The sequence below is a fragment of the Colobus angolensis genome, unplaced genomic scaffold (genome assembly GCF_000951035.1).
Source record: "Colobus angolensis palliatus isolate OR3802 unplaced genomic scaffold, Cang.pa_1.0 Scaffold136, whole genome shotgun sequence".
NCBI lineage: Eukaryota > Metazoa > Chordata > Mammalia > Primates > Cercopithecidae > Colobus > Colobus angolensis.
Genome location: NW_012114444.1, coordinates 2,726,717 through 2,748,731, shown reverse-complemented (window position 1 = coordinate 2,748,731; position 22,015 = coordinate 2,726,717). Strand labels below are relative to the sequence as shown.

The following is a 22,015-nucleotide window of genomic DNA, read 5'->3' as shown; positions in this document are numbered from 1 at the left end:
CGCATGCACGTTTGGCTCTGAGCGTGGGATTTTGAAGCTCTGCTCTTCCTTCCTGAAACACTGACACCCTGACTTTACCAGTCCAGGCACTGGGTCAGAAGCAGAGGACCTCCCCTCAAAGAGCTTATGATAGGCCGGGCACGGTGGCTCATGCCTGTAATCCCAGCACTTTGGGAGGCCAAAGCCGGTGGATCACCTAAGCTCAGGAGTTCAAGACCAGCCTGACCAACATGGAGAAACCCCGTCTCTACTAAAAATACAAAAATCAGTCGGGCATGTTGGTGCATGCATGTGATCACAGCTACTTGGGAGGCTGAGGCAGGGGAATCAATTGAACCCAGGAGGTGAAAGCTGCAGTGAACCAAGATTATGCCACTGCACTCCAGCCTGGGCAACAGAGTCAAAAAAAAAAAAGAGTGAGAGCTCATGATAAAATTGAGCCCAAGTAAACTGGGGGTTCCTGGGTGCCCATCATGTTCTCCTCCTCCCCACAGGCCTCTCCTCCTGTGCCCTGGAGCTGGCCACCTGCTCTAAGTGCAGGATTTGCCTCCTGAGGCAGGAGGCTTGCAGGGGAGGGCACCATGGCATTGGTTTAAAGCCATTACTCTCTTGAGTTAATGAAGAGCTAATGTGATAAAAGCCACTATGAGCTTCTAATGAGCAGCCCTTTCCATGGGGGAGAGGGGGATGCTCAAACTAAGGCAGCTCACAAGGTGCGATGCACCTGCCAAGGTGAGCTGAGTTTCGATGACTCCGGCCATCTCAGAATGTCTAGGCTCTTCTCTGTGAGGAAGACATTCTATTTTTGCAAAAACTCCACCAACTGGAAATGGGGATATTGTTGCTTGCATCAGATGTAAAGGGTGCAATTATTTGTAACCAAAAAGCGGGCAGAGACTTGGACCCCTGATCAATATCTGATTAGTGCTTGGTTAATGAGCATAAACCACAGAATGGATCGGCCCCTCAAGTCAGACACATGGAGTTTCCACACTGGAGGACTCGGGTCTGGGCCACCAGCTCATCCCATGGTGGGGGTGCAGAGGGGATTCGTCCACACCAGGACCCGTCCCAGGGCGGGCATCCTGGGGCCGTCTGTGTTCCCTGGTACAGGGACATGGGAATGCTGTAGGTGGGAGGGAATTCAGGCCAAGGGAACACTCGACAGCTGTCGGCCTGAGCAGGACCTCTGAGGAGTCAGAGGGGAGGCAGCCAGGCTGGTTCCTGCCGCAGAGGCCCAGCTTCTAATGGGGCAGGGCCGATGGGTGAGAGGCACAGATAGCCTGGGAGGTGGGGACCCGGACAGTTCCACAGTATTCAGGATCATAGACAATGAGGGGAAGGGCCAGCATCTCGACTCCCAAACCCACAACGAGCCACAAACCCTGCTGTCGTCAGCCTTAAGGCAAACCAGGATGGTGTACCTCCATGCTGGGCAGGTGTCCTCTCCACGCTGGCTGGGTGTCCCTCCATGCTAAGCGGTGTCCTCCACGCTGGGCAGGTGTCCCCCCACACTGGGCAGGTGTCCCCCCACACTGGGCGGGTGTCCCCCCACACTGGGCGGGTGTCCCCCCACACTGGGCAGGTGTCCTCCTCCCTGGCCGGCCGGGTGCTTTCCTCCTGTGCTGGGGGTGCCTCTCCTCTTATCACCTGGTTCCCCACCATGTATTTCTGGGGAGAGGGCAGGAGATGGGGAGCTCTGCACAGACGTGGGGAAGCCACATCCCAGCCGGGCACACCTGGCCCCCACTGAGCCACGCCTCCAGCCATGGCACCCGCAGCTCACAGCCTGTGGTGGACACACAAAGCCTCTAAATGTGGCAAACATGGCAAGTGCCTTCAAGGAGCTCAACTTATTGAATGAAGGACTGGCCTTTATTCTGAGACTTAAGTCTTTCCTGTGATTTTAGTGGTAAAATATTATTTTCCTTTCATGAAACATCTGAGCTAGATGTGTACTTTAAAGTCTTCCCTTGGTAGAACTAGAAGTTGGCAACCCTATATTGGTTCCCCTGTATTTTAAAAAACCAACGTTGTCACTGAAATCCAATAAAAGAGCGTACAGCAGGGGTCGCCAAACCCAGCTCAGCACCTGCTTCTGTGAATGGTTTGATGGGAACACAGCCGTGCCCATTGCTGGACGCGTCCTCTCAGGCTGTTTCTGTGCAGCATTGAGGAGTTGGACAGAGAATGTGTGACTGCAAGGCCTGACATACGTACTGCTGGCCCTTTACAGAAGTGTCTGCTGGACCCTGGAGGTGAGTGTGGCTGCTTTCAGTCTGGGTCTAGCAGAGCTCACTGGACCCAGCCACGTTCCTCCTCGTGGGACTCAGTTTCCCCATCTGTCAAAAAAGGAGGCGGCCACAGTCAGGGTTCCAAAGGTCTGTTTCCAGCCACCGTCTGACTTCCCGTTCCACACATCCCACCTGGCCCCTCCTGTTTCCAGCCGCCGTCTGACTTCCCGTTCCACACATCCCGCCTGGCCCTCCTCAGTGCCAAGCCCTCTCACCTCCACGTCCTGGTCCCCGAGCCTCCAAGGGGCCTTGGTCCTCCTCCATACATGAGATCACACAGCAGCGGGCCCCTCCTGCCGAGGGACTGCTTGGAGGAGGCAGCCTCGATTGGCGGGGGAGGACCTCCTGCCTGGCCTTCGGGAACTGGAGAGTCCTTCAGGACCTTCCATCCCGAGTGGGGAGAGCTTGACCCCAGTGGGCAGGGGGTCGCGTGATGTCGTGAGGTTATCTGAGCCCCGTGGAGGCGGAGGAGAGGGGCATCTGGGGTGGGAGGTTCTCAGCCATTCTGACACAGTGATTTCTCAGTGACGCGATGGACCAGGGCAGGCGCTCAAAGGGAGCACGCGGGTCTCTGCCTCACAGCGGATCAGTAATCCTGAGGTGCTGGGAGTCCTGGGCTGACTCGCTGTCCCTCCACCTCCCCCAGCCAGTAGGGCTGAGTGGAGAAGAGCTCCGCGCCCAGATCCTGGACCCCAGCCCTGCTCCACCACTGTCCGATGTGTGATTGGCCCAAGTTCCTGCACGTGGGCAGCAGGCCGCCTGTGAGATTTCTCTGAGACGTGACAAACCCACATACAAAAGACCCTCGGGCCAGCTGGGCACAGGGTGCGGGCCCAGGAATGGCGGTGAGGGGCTGGGGCAGGGTGAGGAAGAGACCAAGGCTGTCAGACGGGCGCTGCGTCCCCATCCCGCCCGAGAGACTGTCATTCTCATCAACTAGGCCGGCCGTGCTGCTTTCAGCGAGTACGACAGACGGCACCTGCTCCCTTCTTCCCTCACTGGTCAGGGCTTTGCTTCTCTCGCTCCACCTTCTCCATGTCCCTACCATCATCCTGCCACCCCCACCATCACAGCTGCAGGGCCCCTTTCTGTGGCAGGCATGTGGATCCTCACAGGTTTCACAGACGACAATGCCGGGGGCCACGGGTGGAGGGGAACAGTGAGTGCTTCGGGAAGCTGGAGTGGTTTCTCGCTTTGACTTTCTGAACCAGATGAGCCAAATGCAGTCACCACCAACCCCACGACTTTCCCAGCGCTGCCCTGTCGTAGAGATGGGTGGTTGCAAATAGTGCCTGATGCGCCAGCGTTGGCCTCACTTGCTCGGGGATGGCTGGCTTGACAAAGGCTGAATATCAGTGACGCTGCCCTGGTCAGACCCACGGTCCACTTTGCAAATGAAATTCTGCCGGCGTTTGTTGGGATGTTTTCATAAGCAGCTTTAAAACCCTCACAAGGCAAAGTTATTTTTGTTTGTACAAGTCATATTCCTTAGATGCACCAGTGTATTTATCCTTTATATAAACGTTATGTATATGTATATTTATAGGACCTGTGTGTGTGTGTGTGTGTGTGTGTGTGTACCTATGAGAGACAGAGACAGAGCTCCTCATATCTTTCTGCATTTCCGAGGTGCTCTCTAGAATCGTTTTCCTTCCGCCTGAAAACAACCTTAGTATTTCCTCTAGTGTGGGTCTCCAGGTGGCAATCTTTTTGTTTTATCATTTATCACATTTAGTGTCTATTTTTCCCTTTTATTTTTGAAAGTTTTTTTCACTGAGTCATGAACTCCAGGTTCCTCGTGAGTTCCTCGTGTTCCATTGTTTTCCAGCTTCCATCAGTCCTGTTGAGAAGTCAGCTTGTAGTCTTCTCATTGCCACAGTGAAGTTTTGTGCTCTTTTAAAAAGGAGGCTATGTGTGATGTTATCCCTCTCCACGAATGATTTATTTCTGCTGCTAGTAGGGGACACTAACAACCACAGAGAACCTCAGCCTGAGCAGTTAGCTCTGTGCGTGTGTTCGGACGGCTTCTTCCCAGCTCACCCTCGCTCCTGAGCAGTTAGCTCTGTGCGTGTGTTCGGACGGCTTCTTCCCAGCTCACCCTCGCTCCTCGGGTGCTGCACTTCCAGGTTCTCCTCTTAGGAAAACGCAGAGGAAGCCAGCACAGTGGCATGGGGCTGTCTCTTTAGAGGGGAGCATGGTTGGGACCAGGCTTGTTGTGCTCTAAAGTGGTGGGGACATCGTGATGGGGGCAAGGATCATCAGGGTGGGGTCCCCAGTTCCAGAGGCTGACGGTCACCAGGCCGTGGCCCCTCCCACCCATTTGCTCACCACATAAATGCATCTATTTTATTGACCTGTAATTCACATGCCATGCTCTTTAACGTGCTCCTGCCTCTGCTTGCTTTTCTGTGTTTTCATGAAACGTGTCTGCTTTGAGAATTTTGCATTCAGTAGAAGCTGAAAGCTGAAGCAAACTGCTAATCCAACACACCCAAGCTTCCCCTGCATCCCAGCTGGGCTTGTCCTGCCTGGGTGGAAGGCCAGAGTGCGGGTCTTCTCTGCAGGGCTGCAGAGGGAGGGCGAGGTGGGGGAGGGGTGGAGGGGGAATACTCCCTGCCTGCTCTGGGGTCCTGGAAATAAGTAGTAGCTTCGGGCTCCTCGCAGACCCTGCCTCCTGAGCATGAGGCTGCCCTGCACCCTGGGCTTCTGGCACAGTCTGGCAAATGTCCAGCAGGGCATCTGTGTGCCAGGTCACAGGGACAGCACGGACCCAGCCCCACCCTGGGCATCTGTGCGCCAGGTCACAGGGACAGCAGGGACCCAGCCCCACCCTGGGCATCTGTGCGCCAGGTCACAGGGACAGCAGGGACCCAGCCCCACCCTGGGCATCTGTGCGCCAGGTCACAGGGACAGCACGGACCCAGCCCCACCCTGGGCATCTGTGCGCCAGGTCACAGGGACAGCACGGACCCAGCCCCACCCTGGGCATCTGTGCGCCAGGTCACAGGGACAGCACGGACCCAGCCCCACCCTGGGCATCTGTGCGCCAGGTCACAGGGACAGCACGGACCCAGCCCCACCCTGGGCATCTGTGCGCCAGGTCACAGGGACAGCACGGACCCAGCCCCACCCCTGTGGCTGTAACCCACGGAGGACACAGACGTTCAGCAGACGCTGTTTCAACGCGGGTGAGATGAGGGTGCACAGGGCCCCATGACTCAGTCCAGAGGGCCAGGAAGGGGTTTTGGGGATGAGGAGGAGTTGGCCAGGTGGAGGAGAGGGAAGAACGTTCCAGATGCAGAACAGATTGTGCAAGATCCCAGGGCTGGTGTGGTGAGAGTCCTTCGTCTCATGCACACAGGAATGAGCACCTCAGGTCTCTCTAAACGCCCCCCGCATGACCAGCAGCCCCGTCAGCCAGGGGAGGCGCTGTGCGGGCAGAGGCTGCACCATCCCCAGGGCCCAGCAAGGCACCAGCAGCCCTCCTCTGTGCATGAACACTGCAGGGCCAGGCACTCGAGCTTTCAGGGTTCTGGGGCATCTCAGGCAGCCACTAGGATGAGCTGAGCACAGACGTGTGCAGAACCGGGGCAGGAACACCGGAAGGTAGCGGGCAGAGTCCAGCCCCAAGACTTCCAGGTGGGAGAGCCCGCCGTGCCAGCGTCAGGAGACAGCAGTTAGGAGCTCACAGAGAGGGGCCTCCACCGGGCACAGTGCTAGCTCAGAGTTGGTGCTCATTAGGCAGTGACCCACCACTGCTCCCAGCAGAACTTGGTCCGCAGACCTGGAGACGCCCTGAGGCCACAGGGTGGGGTGTGCTGATGCAGTCCCTCCCCAGGGCGGGAAAGGGTGCTCGGCCAAGGGCAAGCCAAATGCCGTTCTCAGGAAGTGGGGAGTGTACCAGTGTGCACCGTAGACCTCAACCCCAGTGTGTCCATGAGGAAACTGAGGCACCAAGCTGAGAGAGTGCATGGGCAGCTCCCTGAGCCCCTCTGAAATGCCAGCGGCCCCCCGTCCCACGGCGCCCCCAGACGTGCTCCGTCTGACTGAGTCCCTCAGGCACAGCCTCCCGGCTAAGCGGCCCCTTCTAGGTTTGTTTTCCACTGTGTCCTCCACGGTGTTTATTATACAGCTTCTGTGTATCCAGACCTGTACCAGGCCCCGCTTCAGCGCCTCTGAGTCTCTCCCTTTAAGCCCAGCCGGGCTGGGTTCCATGTGGGAGTGGAGGCAACTTGGAGGCACTGTCGGGACCTCAGGCCACCCGGCTCCAGGCCTGGTCCTGCTGCCCCATGCTCTGGAAGCTCAGAGAAGTTCTTCCTGCTCTGAGGCCTGGTCTTTCCCCAGCTGAAAAAGGAAGAGGTCAGAGCAGATGACCTCAAAGGAACCTCGAGCTCTAGAAGAAATCCTTCCATGATTCTATACAGTGGGGGCAGAGTCGGCAGGTGCACTAACTCCACCTCTGAGCACACCAAGAGGAAGAGGGTTCCACTTCGCCAGACTCACGGAGAGCTCTGCGGTCGAGGGGGCTCTGCCCAGGTGTGTGCGGGGGCGGCAGCCTGTGGGGCAGGCTGTCCCCATCTGAGCTGCTGTCTCTGTTCCAGGAACCTACGTGATGACCGTCACGGCCAACGATGCTGACGACAGCACCACGGCCAACGGGATGGTGCGGTACCGGATCGTGACCCAGACCCCGCAGAGCCCGTCCCAGAATATGTTCACCATCAACAGCGAGACTGGAGACATCGTCACAGTGGCGGCTGGCCTGGACCGAGAGGTGAGGCGGGGCGGGTGTGCAGGCGGGTGAGCTCCTGGTCCCTGCAGGACACCCACAGGACCCCGGGGAGCCTGTCTAGTGGCACCGTCGGGGAATGATCAGAAACCTCCCCAGTGTCACTGTCTTGCTATGGGACAGACTCAGCAAAGGAGGCTCTGGAGCACTCACCACCGGCTGCTGTGGGGAGGCCTTGTGAGATTTCCAGAACAGGCCCTGCTGGTGTGTGTGGCTGTGGGTGGAGGCCTCAGAAAAGCAGGGACCACCCGCTGGGGTCTCGGGGTCTAGCCACAGTGGCGCTCGGGCTCTGGAGTGCTCTGACAGCCCCTCTCAGGACCTGAACACACACGCCTGCCTTGAAACCCACCCCTTCTGGACCTGGCGCCTTCGAGGAGGCCCACCCCACCTAGGCTGCGGCAGCCTGGCTGTGACGAAGGGGGCATGGAAAAGCAGGGCTTTTCACACAGCTGGAAACCATCACAGCCAAATATATGTATGGGCTGCTGGTTGGTGCCGGGTTCCCTGCACCCCCACCTCCTGCACTGTCCTGCGGCCCCACGAGGCTTTTGTGGTAGAGGCCTCCCTCCCCCTCTTCATCTCCAGTGCACACCCCACTCAGAGACAGACCCCAGAGGGATGCCCTGGGCGGTGGGTGAGGTCGGGAGCCTGCTTCTGCTCTGAAGCCTGCCAAGTGCAGGTGCATCTCCAATGCTGGGCCGTGTGTCCCTGGAAGATTCACCACCAGCTCTTGGGGCTGAATGTGCCCCCCCAGCAGCCCCTTGAGTCCCCAGGCGCCCAGGACAGGGCATCGCCTGCCTTCCCCATCTCCAGGTCTCGCTGTCTGGTCTCCTGTTTGCACTGTGCCCACAGAGTCAGCATCATTCCAGACGTAATTTACCCTCTAAGGCATTTGGCTCCCAGGAGCCAGTAGAGCCATCTCGCTGGGCTCAGAGCCAGCAGCGTCCTGCCCGCGGGAGGCTCGTTTCCAGAGGCCACAGCGCCACTTCCTGGCAGCTCCTCGGTCTTGCTGGCCTCGACTCTCCCGCTCCGAGTCAGCAGCTTCTGAGTGCGTCACGGCCCTCAAGCTCTGGGTACGCGGGGACCCCACTGCAAGCTGGGGCTGCCAGCCGGTCACCGGGGCTTGCTGGTGTCGCTTTTAGGGCTGGGGCTGGCAAGGAAGTGGCAGATTCTTCTTCCTGGTTTGGGGCTGTGGGCCTCCAGTTTCTGCCTCAGCTCCAAAAACCAGGACTCACCTGCCTGCAGTGCCGTCTTCATCCCCGCCTTTCAGATCAACCAAAGCCAAGCTGCAGCCTGGAAAATGCCACCCGTCCCCCATCCCTGGGAACAGCACAAAGGGCTTTTCCTGCAAATTCCTGAATCGTAAGGGGGTGGTGCTCAGGATAGCACATGGGGGCAGACAGGCCACTTGGGAGGTAACTCTCGGCAGCGTGTGGCTTGCGGGGAAGGCGAGGCGGCCCCGGGGTGGGCAGGGGCTCGGGACTCAGACCTGCGCAGCAGGGGACATTGGCAGCCCCAGCCGTGGCGCCTTTCATCTGAGAGACGGGAGGGTGATGATGGCCTCGGACTCCAGGGATCGAGATGGGGTCGCGTGGCAGGCAGCGTGAGGGCTGGCACGAGTGGCACAGGCAGGGACTTCTGATGCAGGATTTACATAAATATTTCTTAGAGTGATGTTGGCCAGAATGCCCGGGGCTCCAAGTGAGCTGCGGTCAGTCCCAGCACCTTCACCCCAGGACTGAAGGATCTGCTGAGGCCCTGCCGCCCTCCAGTGGCCAGGAACGAGTGCCCGCTGCTCTTGGACAAGACTCTGCAGAGGAGCTGCGCCTGGCCCTGGTCCTGTCACTCAGCTAGGGAGACGATCCGTGGGCCCATGACCGAGTCCAGAGTGCTGTTAGTGAGGCCCACACAGATGTGGAGGAACCAGATACTGTCCCCCATCTCCTCTGTAGCCTGGGGTCCCCGCCTGCCCTGGGGAGAGAGGGCACCCCCCGTTTGCCCCTCCCACACACATACCTGTGAGCGGCTGGTTTCCACAGGCGGGCGCCTCTCCAGCGTGTTTGCACAGCTTTTGGCAGAGTAGGTGGTCTGACCGGAGCAGGTGCATGCAAGCCTCTGCCCACACACTCCTGCACACGTGATGCTCCAGAGGTACAGATAGGATGGCACAGCTGCCGGCTGTGTCCAAGGAGAGGACAGGACAGCCGAGCAAGGGTCAGGCCCGTGGGCGCCAGCACCTCTGGGATGGCCCCTTGCAGGGGCAGGGGCAGGGGTTACCTAGAGCCCACAGGCTGCCCCATCTGCAAGCCGGCAGCTGCTGGTCTGTGACGGGGAAAGCGCAGGGGCAGAAAGGGCAGTGGCGACGCTCAGGGAGATCTGATGGGGCCTCGCGCTCCAGTCCCAGTGCAGGAGCAGGGCTGGCTGCATGCTGGCCCCAGGAAACTGTTCCCTCCCTACTCTATATTGGCCACGAAGGAGCAGCGTCCAGTTGGAGAGGCAGCTGGTTCTATTGAGCAACCGGAGAACCGGGAAGGGGGAGGTGTTCACAGGGTTGGATGCCTGCAGGGGAGGCGTGCAGGGGTGCAGAGGGTTCCAGACGCGCAGACGCTGTCCGTGAACACACCTCTTCATACACCGCATGTACAATGTGGCAGCAGTCTTCCCTTAGGGCAGGGGTTTTCTTACTATAATGATAAGCTGGGGATCTAAAGGGGACCACAGGCTGCCTGCTCTGGCCTGCACTGGTTTCGTGTCGGTCCGTACTCCCTCTGGTTTCCGACGGGGTCGAGGGGCTCCCGGTGGCTTTGGGACCATCTGGTCTCCTCCAGCACAGATGTCTATAGATAAAGGGACTAAAGACAAACAGCTAAAGCTTTCCCACTGCAGGGTAGAGGGCTGGGAGGGCTGGGGGACTTTGTAGTTTATATTGTAGGAAAGAATATCTGATATTTTCCAGGCTGAAAATACATATAGGCAACATCCGTGGACCCCTCTTCATAGCTGAAAATCTTGCAAGGCCCGGCAGTCAGTGTGGGTGCAGGCTCTGACCCTGGGAGGGATCAAGAGCGCCATGGAGCCCACGACACCCTGGGGTTCCCCCAGCTTGGCCTCCCTGGGCCTGGCATTCCTGTGGGCATGTCAAGGCCCATGATAGGGATGATGCCCAGCCTCCTGGGCTTAGCTCCCCCTGCCCCTACAGATCATGGCAGCTCGGCCAAGGGAGGGCCAGCAGCCCCAGCCACCCAGAGACCTCCCCACCCACTGACCAAGCCCCAGTGAGGCCGACCCGGCAGCTGGACCCCCTGCCCAGGCCGGACACCGAGGCGAGGCGGAGCCAGCCTGCTCCCCAAGGCCCACAGCAGACACCCACCCCCCGCCGCCCCCGTCAGCAGCTTCAGCGTGACCTGCAAAATGTTCCAAATGAAATGCTCATTTAAAAGCCATTAGGGGTGTGGTTGACAGACGGAGATTTATGAAGATTGAGGGACGTGAGGAGACGCTGGTGTTGCGGGTGCTGGTGTTCTCCGCTGTGTGTGCCTGGGGATGTGAACAGCCTGGCTTCTATCCAGCGGGAGGCCCCGTCTCGTGCATCTCAGGCGTGGTGTGCTGGAGAGGGTGTCCCATGTCTTCTTCCTCCAGGGCTTGTCAGGAACGTAGGTGGTGTGGTTATTTTCCTTGATGATCCTTCAGCTGCTAACATTCGATTCCAGGAAGATCCATTTCTGTCTCCTGTTTCTGTCTCGTGCATGTGAAACAAGCTGGTTGATGCAGTGAAGCCTGGGACCCCCATGTGGACGGGCGTTGCGGGGGGACAGCAGAGCCATGGTCCAGGGGCTCAGGGGATGGTTGTGGGGCTGGACTTCGGGGCCACGTCCCCTGAAACATCCCTGGGGTACACTGTTTGACAACACGTCTTTGGCTGGGAGGACCCCTGGCCTTCCTCAGACCCCCAGGCAGGGGATGGGGTGTAACCCAAAAGAGGCCTGGCCCCAAGCAGACCATGATAGGGTCATCACCAGGAACCAGCCAGGCACAGGGGCCCCAGAGGGAGGCCTGCGTGGACAAGATGGGCGTGGTCACTCCAGAGAGGACAACAGGCCCTGGCCTGTGTAAGCAGCCGGGAGCTGAGCTGCAGGCCTGGGGCAGCTGGGGCAAGGCTAAGGCCCCAACATGGCCGTGACGTCCTCATTCCCAGCCACGATCAAAACAAGACCTTCATGAGCAGCATGTGCCCAGCAGCAGGACCCCTCCCACCTTCTGTTCGCCCTGCCCTTTCTTTTTTTTTTTTTTTTCCCTCCCCTTTTTTTTTTTTTTTTTTTTGGTCAGAGTTTTGCTCTGTCGCCCAGGCTGGAGTGCAGTGGCCTGATCTCAGCTCACTGCAAGCTCCGCCTCCCAGGCTCACGCCATTCTCCTGCCTCAGCCTCCCGAGTAGCTGGGACTACAGGCGCCCGCCACCTCGCCCGGCTAGTTTTTTGTATTTTTTAGTAGAGACGGGGTTTCACCATGTTAGCCAGGATGGTCTCGATCTCCTGACCTCGTGATCCGCCCGTCTCGGCCTCCCAAAGTGCTGGGATTACAGGCTTGAGCCACCGCGCCCAGCCGTCGCCCTGCCCCTTTCAAACCGAGCCCAAGCCTAGAATATCCAGGTCCCTCCCCAGGTTCAATGCAGCCCCTGGCTGGAAGGTGGCTATGCGTCTTGAGTCTGAGACGGACCCAGGCGTGGCCTGCAGCTGGCTGCATTTGGGTACAGAGACAGTGTTGGGTGCCCTCGGGGCTCCTGGTGAGCAGAACCAAAGGTGTTCATGTCATTTCCACGTTATTTTCCTTGTGCAAACGTGTCTCTTTCCCCTTCTAAGGGCACCAGCTCGAGGGCTTCTGTTAGAGAAGCTGCCTCCAGCACGCAGCAGCCATGTTCCCCAGGCCACCGCCTGGCCCCAAGTCTTCAGCAGCCCCTCCCAGTGGGGAAATTGAGGCAGGCTCCCCTTCCCAGACATGGAGAGGTCATCCCCTTGGGCCGGTCTCTGCAGCAGTTTATGGCATGGTCTCGGGTCGGGGTCGTGGGTGACCTCTGAATCTGTGACCACTTGGCCGGAGGAGATGCAGGGCCCTGGCACTGGCCACCCCCATCTGCCCACTCAGCCATTCCAGGTCCTGTCTCCCGCCTTGCACACGGCCTCTCCCACTTTTTCGCCTCTGCCTCAGGATAGAAGTCCTGGAAGCTGCCAAAGACTCGGCAGGGTGTGCTGAGGCCGGAGCGCCCCGTACCAGGGCTCTGCTTTCCGCGCAGATCTGTGCTTAGTGTTCAGAGCTGCTCTGCTGGTCGTTCGCCCACCTCCTGGGGAAATCCGAATAATGGTTTATGGTTAACCGCTTTTGCAGCAGAGGAAGCGCGGTCTCGGATTTTCAACAGCAAACAGTAAAGCAACAACAAGTTTTAAGACAATGGCTCCAGGACCACTGTTGCCAGGCATTAGTAAACCCAGGCAGGCAGCCACTCACAGCAGCGTAGATGCCAAGCCAGCACCAGTTCAGTCCCCCGGGGCCCGGCCTTCGCCTGGCAGAGCCACTGCCCCCCTGGGCCCAGGCCTGCTGAGCCCGAGAAGCTGATTTCTGTCTGGCTTGGCCTATCAGAGAAGAGCACACATCAGGACCATTTCTCCACCAGCCCAGCTTGCCTTGCCTCGGCCAGACAGCTGCTCAGCCACTTCTGAAAAGGACATATCAGTAGTTCCTTTTTCTCTTCCTCCCCCTGTAAAAAGCTTCGTCTCCCCTGCCCTTGTGCAATAAGCAAAGTCTTTAGGGGAAGCACCAGAGGTGCCTCTCAGCACCAGCCTCCATCTGACAGAGTGAGTCATCTTTAGGAAGAAGAAAATCCGCAAACATCATTGCCGCCGTGTCTAATTAGGCAGAGCTATGTAAATTGAGTGCTTCTACATGATTAAGATGTCAGGAGAGGCTTCGATAAGACCTGAGCGGTTCAAGTGTCTCTCGTGTACCAGCCAAAGATGCCCCACTTGCTAATCCTATTCATCTGGCGTTGTTTCCTAATTAGAATATTGATGGCCTAATGAGGAGGTGAACCTGCCGCCCGAGCCCCATTCTGAAGGTGAGAGTGGGCTCTGCAGACGCAGGCATCGTTCGGCTTGCTGTGCAGTGAAACTAGCACCCGGCCAGCATTGTTCTCAACGTCCCTTCCAGGCTGCTCCCGAGGACGTTGATTTTGTTATTAGAAACTGGATCCAGCCTCCCGGTCCTATCACAAGAGGACTATCACCTGGTCACCTTCATCAGCTCGAAATTTCTTCCCAAACAAGGTGGGCCAAGTTAATGATCTCCTGGTCTGAAATGATTCTGGGGAAAGCAAAACCCACACCTCCCCGAATGTCTTCGAGACCCTCCATCCGCCCGGCGCTGTCATCGATGGACGGAGAGTGATAGCATGGCTTTGTCCTACTGCTCGGGATGTGGTTCTCACCACCATCGACTTTAGTTAACGTATTCACATGATTCAGATTCCTGTAGAAAGTGTTCATCAGTGACCACAATGTCCCCTTTCCCTTTGAGAGCGGCGTGGCTTTCTGAAAGGCGTTTCTCCCAGGCAGCCAGCCCTCGTAAGCCCCACCCAGAGGCGTCTGCCTGGGGAGGGCAGTAGCCGGGGGAGGCGGGGTCAGTGCCTCCCACTGGCTGGGGTTTTGAATCTCTGTCAGGGAACCCTGTTTTGAAGACACCGAATATGGCTATGTCGTCTCGGAGAAAAAACATATTAGCAATTGAGACACATCTGCTGCTGACCCACCTCGGGCCGGATTTGTGCCCCTGAAGTCTTCCTGATCTCCCCTCTGCCCCTCCCAAAAGAGGAGAAGAGAGGGAAGGACAGCAGTGAAAAGGTGGACGCAGCCAAGGCGCAGTCATCTTGGGGCTTCGACCTCCCTCCAAAACAGAGGCCCCGACTCCCGAGTCACATGGCGTCCCCCACGTGTGGGGCACTGAGCAGCCCCAAGAGGACCCCAGGCCAGCAGGTCAGCAGGCACGCTGGGCAGTGCGTGCTCTGAAGTTGGGCCACACGTGAGCTGGTGCCCACCGCTGCTGTCCAAAGCTTTCTGAAGGCCAGAGCTGGCAGGTGTGGCCACCCAGCAAGATGCCAGTGAGGTACAGAGCGAGGGCCCCCCAAACCCCAGGAGAGCAGGAATAGCGGTGCTAATGGTGACCTGGTTCCATGGGGGACCCTGGATGGCAGAGGAGGGGGCTGAGCCATAGGACGGCCCAGGTGACCCCCAACCACTTCTTGACAAGAGGTCCCTCCCTGGTGAGGAAGCTGAGTGCCCGTTACCTTGACCAGCATGTCGGGGCCCTGTGGCCACAGGGCATGAGTGTCGGCCACGCTGAGCAGGGTCACAGCAGGGCAGGGTCAGGACAGCTCTTCCGTCCACGGACGGCACTGGAAGATGAGCCTGCAGCCCCTGAGTGGATCTCCCACCGCGGGGCCACATGCACATGGAGTGGTCTCCGTGTCCCAGGAACCTGCGCTGCGAGGGGAGGGGAGGAGATGGCCATGGAGTGTGAGAGGAGGCTCCATTCTATCCGTGACATTTCGTAACCAAAGTGCCAAGGTGTCGGTCCGGGGCAGGGCTGCAGGAGAGGGAAGCGGTGGCTGCAGAAGAAATCAACCATTTCATGGTGCAGCTCCCCAGCGAGCCACTCCCGTGAGCTGGACGCAACATGAACCATGGCCAGAATTATGGCTCCATGTGGCATCAGCAGCCAAGGCTCCCGCCTCAAAGCCTCCAGTGGTCAATTAGTTGACCGCTGTTCATCTGCCTTTGGAACTGGGCCCAGGCGACTGGGGTTGTAGCTGGAGCAGTGGCCAACGTCTCCATCTGAGAAGGACCAGCGCCAGGCAGAGGGCAGGAAGAGGAGAGGGCAGCAGGTGGGGGGCTGCAGGTGGGGAGGAGTGAGAACCCACCACAGCTGAAAGTCCAGGTCCCCTGGGGGCCACTGGCCCAGCCACAGACCTGGCCCAATCAGCATCTGGACTGGGTTTAATCATGGTCCCCAGAAAAGCTATGTCCATGCCCTGACCCCTGGCAAAGTGACCTTGTCTGGAAAAGGGGCCTTTGCAGATGTAAAGATCTGGAGATAAAATCGTCTACATTGGGGTGGACCCTAAATCCTTATAGAGACAGAGGGAGACACAGGGGAGAAGGCGGCATGGAGAGTGAGGCAGAGACCAGACGATAAGGCCACAAGCCAAGGGTGCCTGGAGCCTCCAGGAGGTGGAAGAGGCAGGATGGGTCCTCCCTCAAGTCCCTAGATGGAGCCGGGCCCTGCCCACGCCTCCCCCTCGGACCTCTGGCCTTCTGGACTGCTGTTTTTAAGTCACCTCATTTGACAAGACCCTGACGGGAAGCGGCCAGACTCAGTCCCTTTTGCTGAGAAGCCTGTGTCTGGCTTTGTGAGGAGGCTTTATCGGCACACAGCGTGGTTGGCCATTTGCACATGGGCGGTGCCACACACCAGGGCGGCACCGTGACGTGAAAGCCAGGTTGGGAGGAAGGAGCAGATATTTCATCTGCACCTCGGCGGTGCGGCCCCTTTGTTGGTCAGATCCAGGGTCTCAAACCCAGTGACAGGTTCCACCACAGAGGTGCAGTTCGTTTTAATCTTGTTTTAACTCGGCCAATGTTGAAGCAGGAGATTTCTATTCAAATCCCGACTTCTGGATTCTCTTAAGATTCAGATCCTGTGGTCACACGGCCTGCTTTCCTGCAAGGCTCCAGGAGGCCTGAGCTAAGGGAGTGACCACCCAGGGCTCTGAAGCCCCGGCCCGGAGGGTGCAGCCCCTCCCTCCCGGGGCTCCAACGCCAGGCCCAGGGCACTCCCTGAGTCACTGTGTGAGGCTGTTTTCCCTGCCTTAGAGAAATACTTCCTCTAGGTCTATCATAAGTGAGAAAATGAAAGACGAAAAGGCCCGTGCATCTCAGGAGAATGGGAGCGGAGTGTGTCTGCAGAAGAGCAGCGTATTCCCGAGTGTCTCCCAGCACCCCAGGTGGCGTGGCCCCCCCAGCCCCCCGCCTCTTCCTGTGTGTCCGAGAAGTCTCCCGGCCAGCCCTGCACGTGCCTTTCCTTCTCTTTTATGTCCACTGTCTCCGCGACACCTGGCGGAAGCCAGTCAGACCACAGGGCACCTGCTCCGCTGTCTCCAGCCTCTGCACATCCCCTGCTCTGTCCACGCCCAGGAGCCTGGCAATCCTGTTCAGACACCAATGTGAACTCTTGTCTTCTCAGACCCCACCATGGTTTCCTGTCTCACCCAGGGTCAGAACCAAACCCGGCCCCATTCCTGCGGCACGCCGAGCCCACCGCGCCTGCCCCAGGGCCTTCTCACGGGCTGTTCCCCCTGCCTGCACTTTCCTCCCGAGTTCCCCACGGCTCGATAGCCACATGACTGCTTGGCAGACAGCCCTGCCCACCGCCCGGTTTAATCCAGCGCACTGAGCACCCTGTCCTTCTCTCCTGCTGTGCGATACTCTTTGCTATTTGCCGTCGGTCTTCTCCCCTAGAGCCGTGCTTCCAACCTAGGGCGGCGTCCCTCTTGGGACACTGGGCAAGTGATGGCATCTGTGGTTGTCACCGCTGGGTAGGGGCACTGCTGGTATTGCATGGGTGGAAACCAGAAATGCTCAGCCCCTCTCCGTGCCCAGGACACCCCACCGCAGAGAACGACCCAGCCCCAGGGCTGACAGTGCCCAGTGTGAAGCTTCCCCAGAGCGTCAGCCACGGGAGGGCAAGGACTCCAGGAGCCACGGGAATCCGTGGCTCAGAAACCCCGGGCCCTGGAGAGCTCAGGCACGTGCCCTCCACAGTCGGGTGTGACTGTCCGGCCCCAGGAGAGGGAAGTGCTCTCCTCTGAGACCCAGGGGTCAGGGGTCAGAAGAGGCCCCAGGGAGGAGCCCCCAGTGCCTGCTGGGCTGACGGGACCTCCCCTGCCTGCCACCATCTTGTTCTTCCCAGACATCTAGACTCTTGGAATCACCAGCATTCGTTCCTGGCAGCTCCTCTTCCCTCTGTGCCCAGCAGAGAATGTGAGAGACAGAGAGAAGGAGACAGAGAAAGAGATGGGGGAAGCAAGAGGGTCCCAGCATCCCCCACCCCCCTCCACCCCCATGCGGTGGGTTTTGTGGATTTACGAAGCAGAGACCTTCTTTGTGGCCTTCCTGCTCCCAACACCAGGCCAAGGGAAGACTCACTGCCTGGAACTGGGAAAGGTCGGCTTTTTCTCTGGGTTTGATCCAGTCCTGCGCAGCAGAAAGCAAACCTGGCTGTAGAGTGAGAGGCGAGGGTCTGCTGGAGTTGGGCTTGGGGACACAGCACAGAGGCTCTGGGCCACCAGTGAGTACAGCCAGGGCTAGGGACACCGGAGGCCCCAAGGGGTCCTAAAGCCCACAAGAGCTGAGGCAGCTGCACGTCGCTGTCCTGGGTGTGCAAAGGGCAGCTGAGCGGAAGGTTGAGCAAGACACGCTTCCTTCAACGCAGCAGCCCGGCCAGCTAAGGGGCCAGGTCCCCGGGTTTCAGCCCCTCATTCTGGAGGAGGCAAAGTCCACAGATCCAGGGGTAGTGAGGAAGAGACAGTGGTGGTGGGCAGTCCACGAGAGTAAAGGGGTGTGCAGGGTGTTCAGGAGGGAGGGAGGGAAGATGGCCACCCCTTGGGGCTCCCTGTGTGGCTGTGCCCCTGAGCAGGGGTGATCTCTTGGTGACCGCCTGGGGCCACCCAGCAAAGGGCTCCATGCTCAGCCCCTCCCCACCCCAGGCGAGGGAACCTCAGAAAGGAGCCCTCTGCACCCCTGGACCTGCATTTGAAGGCCAAAGGGCTGAGCACCTCACCTCAGGGGCCGGCGGCTTCTCGTTCCTGGGTGCCTGGGAAACTCACCTGGACAGGTGGGATGTGCCGCCCAGGCAGTGCCTCCTCTCAGAACAGCAGCAGCCCGGAAGGGCTGAGGAGTTTGGAGGAAGGAGAGGCTGTGGGGTGGGGTTAGGGAAGGCTTCCTGGAGAGGAAGCCTGTAGCGGGAGGTGTGGGTTCGGGACACTGGTTGGAGCCCTGGGCTAGCCGTGGGCATAGGGTAGATCCCAGGTCCCTTCAGCCTGGAGGGTCCCTTCTCTGATAGCCTAAGAGTCAGCCTGTAGGCCCAGCACAGAGCCTGGCCGGCACCACTGCCAGCCAAATGCATCCCCCACCCCAGCAGCCCAGTGATCCACGCTGGAGTGGGCATAGGCTGCTGAGTCCCTCAGGGCCCTGCAAGGCAGTGGGGACTGAAGTCAACACACAGGGCGTTCATGCCTGTGCCTCGAGAGGGAACCCACACGCCACCAAACACACCCTTTAACTGTACACTTCAGCGGGGTTCAGTGGTCACAAGGTTGTGCAACCATCACCTCGACTTAGCTCCGGGACGTTTCCGTCACCCCGGAACCATCACTCCCACTTCTCTTCAACTCCCTTCCCCCCCAGCTCCCCCAGCCCCTGGCAGCCCCGAATCTTCTTTCTGCTTCTATGGATTTGCCTATTCTGGACGTTTCCTGTAAGTGGGCTTGTTCCACACATGGCGTTTCGTGTCTGGCGTCTCTCACCAAGCGTCACCATGGTGGCTCGTGTCTGTGTTTCATGCCTCTTTATGGCTGAATAATATTCCGCTGCATGGGGCAACCACGTTCTCTTTGTCCATTCATCGCTCAGTGGACACTTGGCTGTTTGGCCCTTTTGGCTGCTGTGAATGGTGCTGCTTTGAACGCGGGCGTGCAAGTGTTTGTCAGAACCCCTGGTTTGAGCTCTTTTGGATACATACCCAGGAGTGGAGCTGCCAGGCCCTGTATTGACTCTTGACTTGTGAGGACCTGCCAGCCTGTTTTCCGAGGTGCCTGCACTCCCTCCTCCCACGGCATCTAATCTTCGTGCCGGAGTCACATTCTCAGGCTCCGGACAGACCCCAGGTGCTGTGCAGCCTGAGGATGAGACACGGAGCAGGGCCCGGCCCTCTGTCTGCTCCATCTGTCAGCTTCCAAGGGGACGGAGGTTCCAGCAGTGACAGCTGGGAAGACCTTCGGGGAGTATGTGGTCCAGGAGGGAGTGGTGGGAGCAGCGCTGACCTGAGAGGAGCTGGAGAAGCTCCCAGAGCAGCAGCAGCCACCATCACACTGGCACTGTCTCCGGCTCACCCAGAAGGAAGGGATGCAGGGCATCTGCAAGCCTGGGCTGCAGGGCCTTGGGACTCCTTTTATATCTCCATTCGGACCACCTCTAGGTGCAGAGAGCCTGAAGCAGGTGGGGGAGGCGTGCCTGCAGCCTGGCAGATGAGACCACCCCTAGATAGCGGCTGGGGTGGGGGCAGCACCCAGGAGAACTTCAGGATCTGAGCTCCAGGCACAGCTCCTGCCAGGGTGCATCATTGGCTGTGCAGCCGGCCAGCCGATGGGTATGGGCAGGGCACACTCAACTCAGGAAGCTTTGATGCCTTTCTAGGGCAGGCCGGCCGCCTGCATTATTGATGGCTGTTCTGCAAAATTTACATGCTGAGCTATGGGGAGGTGAAAAAAACCCCAGGGATGGCCCACTGTGCTTTTCTTCCCTCCTCTTGAACTTGAAAATGGCCAAATCACTTTTTAATGAATTCACTGCGGCTCCACTGCTGACGGCACGGCTGGCTCCAGAGACCTCTGCCATGTTCTCTGCACCCGGCAGAAGCAGGAAGGGTAGGGGCCCCAGCCCAGGACACGAGCAGGCGTCCAGCAGGGCACACCTGGCTGTGCAGGACTCCCGCTGCCTGCCCAGACGCCTCCATCGAGGGTTGACATGGGAAGCGGAGGCTGCATATGTCAGCCATGGAGAGGGGACTTTGGGACGCTGGTCCAGAGCTGAGTCCTGGGTCATCTGTTTGTCCCATGAAGGCTGGGAGACACTTGCTGGCCTCCAGAGCACTCACCAGCCCCTGACCTCGGGGAAGTCCTGGGCCTTCATCTTCCGCAAAGTGGGAGGACACCGTGCTCCTGTGCCGCACGGGCCCTTGGAAGGCTGCACACGGCCCACGCACACTGCGAGGCCTGTTGAGGCCCCAGGAGGTGCCAGACTCCTCTGAGAACAGGCTAACGTGGGGCTCCCCTCGCCTGCCTCATAGGAATGAAATGCACTTGAGGGCAAAAGGTGCAGCCCCGTGTAAGCCTTTTAGAAAAATACATCGAAACCTCCAGCCAAGCCAGCCCACGCCGGCTACGTACAGACCAGCCACGTCTGCAAGCGACCTGTCTGCGGGAGCTCCCATGGCTGCCTCATGAGCACATGCCTGGGTCCTGCTCACGCACCCTCTCGTCCCAGATACCATCCTGGAAAAGGGGGAGGTGGGGACAGTGATGAGGTCAGGAGCCTGACCCCACCTCCCCAGTGCTCCCAGGGGTGCCAGGCCAACCCTGCCTGGACTTCAGAAGCCCCGCCCGCCAACAGGAAGGCCACTGGCTGCTCCTGGGGGTCTCCTTGGAGACTTCTTCCTTCTTGCGGGTCTAGCTTCCCGCCCCCACCCAGCCAGGAGACACCCCTGCCCTGCCTCTCAAAATCGAGACCCAGCTGCCCTCTAGTGGTAGTTAGCTGCACACACACAGACAACACGCATGCACATCCATGCACATGTGGGTTTACATGCCTACAGAGGTGCACACATACACGTGTGTATACACATACACACAGGCATGCACACACGTGCACAAACACGCATACACACACATGCACACACGTACAATACACTGTACGTGTGTCTGGGTTTCTATAATGCTTTATTTATTTTCAGTATATAGAAAAGAATACATTTCTTTCCTATACATTGAAAGCACCGCAGCTAGGGGTGGCTTCCATGAACCGGCTCTGATACGATGACTGAAGAAATGGAGACTTGGAGAATGATGTCATGCTGCAGGTCTGTGACAGTGGTTTCTCCGCGGGCTGACATTCTTCTCCACTTGGATCCCTCCCTTTCCTGCTGGCCTGTGTCAGTCTCCTGTTTTCCAGTCTGGTCCTTCTGGCGGTGCTGTGCTGCAGGAGGAGGCGGCCACAGCCAGATAAACACGTAGCTGAGAGCAGCCTGGGGACCCCACACTGCAGGATGGGTGGCCAAGGGGAGCTGGTGCAGGCAGGCAGTGGGGCACCGCCTGAGGGGGACATCGCGCCCAGGAAAGAGGCTGCTGAGAGCCCCCTGCAGCTTCAATTTCCAAATCTGTCCTGGGAGGGGGAAGAAAATCGGATTTGTAAAGAACAAGAGAAACTTGGGTGAGAAAGGAAGAAAGTGTCCACAGTGAGGCTGCCGGCTGCCCTGTCAGAAAACCCAATTCCGTTTCCTCGGGGAGTAGGGACTGAAGTGAGATGCAGCCAATCCCTGCGGAGCCACCGCCACAGCTGGTGCACATAGAAGGGGCGCGGATGAGATGAGGCTCCACAGGCAGGATTCCGGCCCCTCGCCAAGGTGCCATGAGTACCTGGCGTTTGGGTTCGCATTGGCAAGCCTGTCCACTGATGCTGGCACTGTCCCCAGCCCATCTCTGCAGTGTCCTAGCCAGAGGCAGAGCCAGCCTTCAGGTTCCATCCAGCCACTGCGAGGGAGGGCTGCAAGCTCACAGGTGAAGGAGAATGCGGCCAGAGAAGCTTCCAGAGGTGGGCTGGCTGGTCTCTGTATTGATGAACAGGAAGGCACATTTTCTTTCTGTTGGGATCCTGAGGCAAGAAACCTTGGGGCAGGGACCTCTGTCGTGGGCAGTGCCATGAAGTCCAAGGCCTCAGGCCTGGTGAATGTCTGGAGATATATTGATCCACAGTTAGAAGGCAGATCCTGACCCTGAGGTTGCAAAGAGCAGCCAGTCAAGGGTGGTGCCAGCTCTGCTGTTTCTATGACGTCCATC

At 58.8% G+C, this 22,015-nt stretch overlaps 1 protein-coding gene across 2 annotated transcripts in view; it reads left to right on the top strand.

The window, feature by feature from the left end:
- Positions 1-22,015, top strand: part of CDH4 (cadherin 4, type 1, R-cadherin (retinal)) — a 444,165-nt gene that overhangs the window by 376,968 nt on the left and 45,182 nt on the right. For both annotated transcript variants that reach the window (XM_011934497.1, XM_011934498.1), the window contains exon 6: positions 6,896-7,068. In XM_011934497.1, the coding sequence (XP_011789887.1) occupies positions 6,896-7,068 (173 nt within the window). The remainder of the gene's footprint in view (positions 1-6,895; positions 7,069-22,015) is intronic.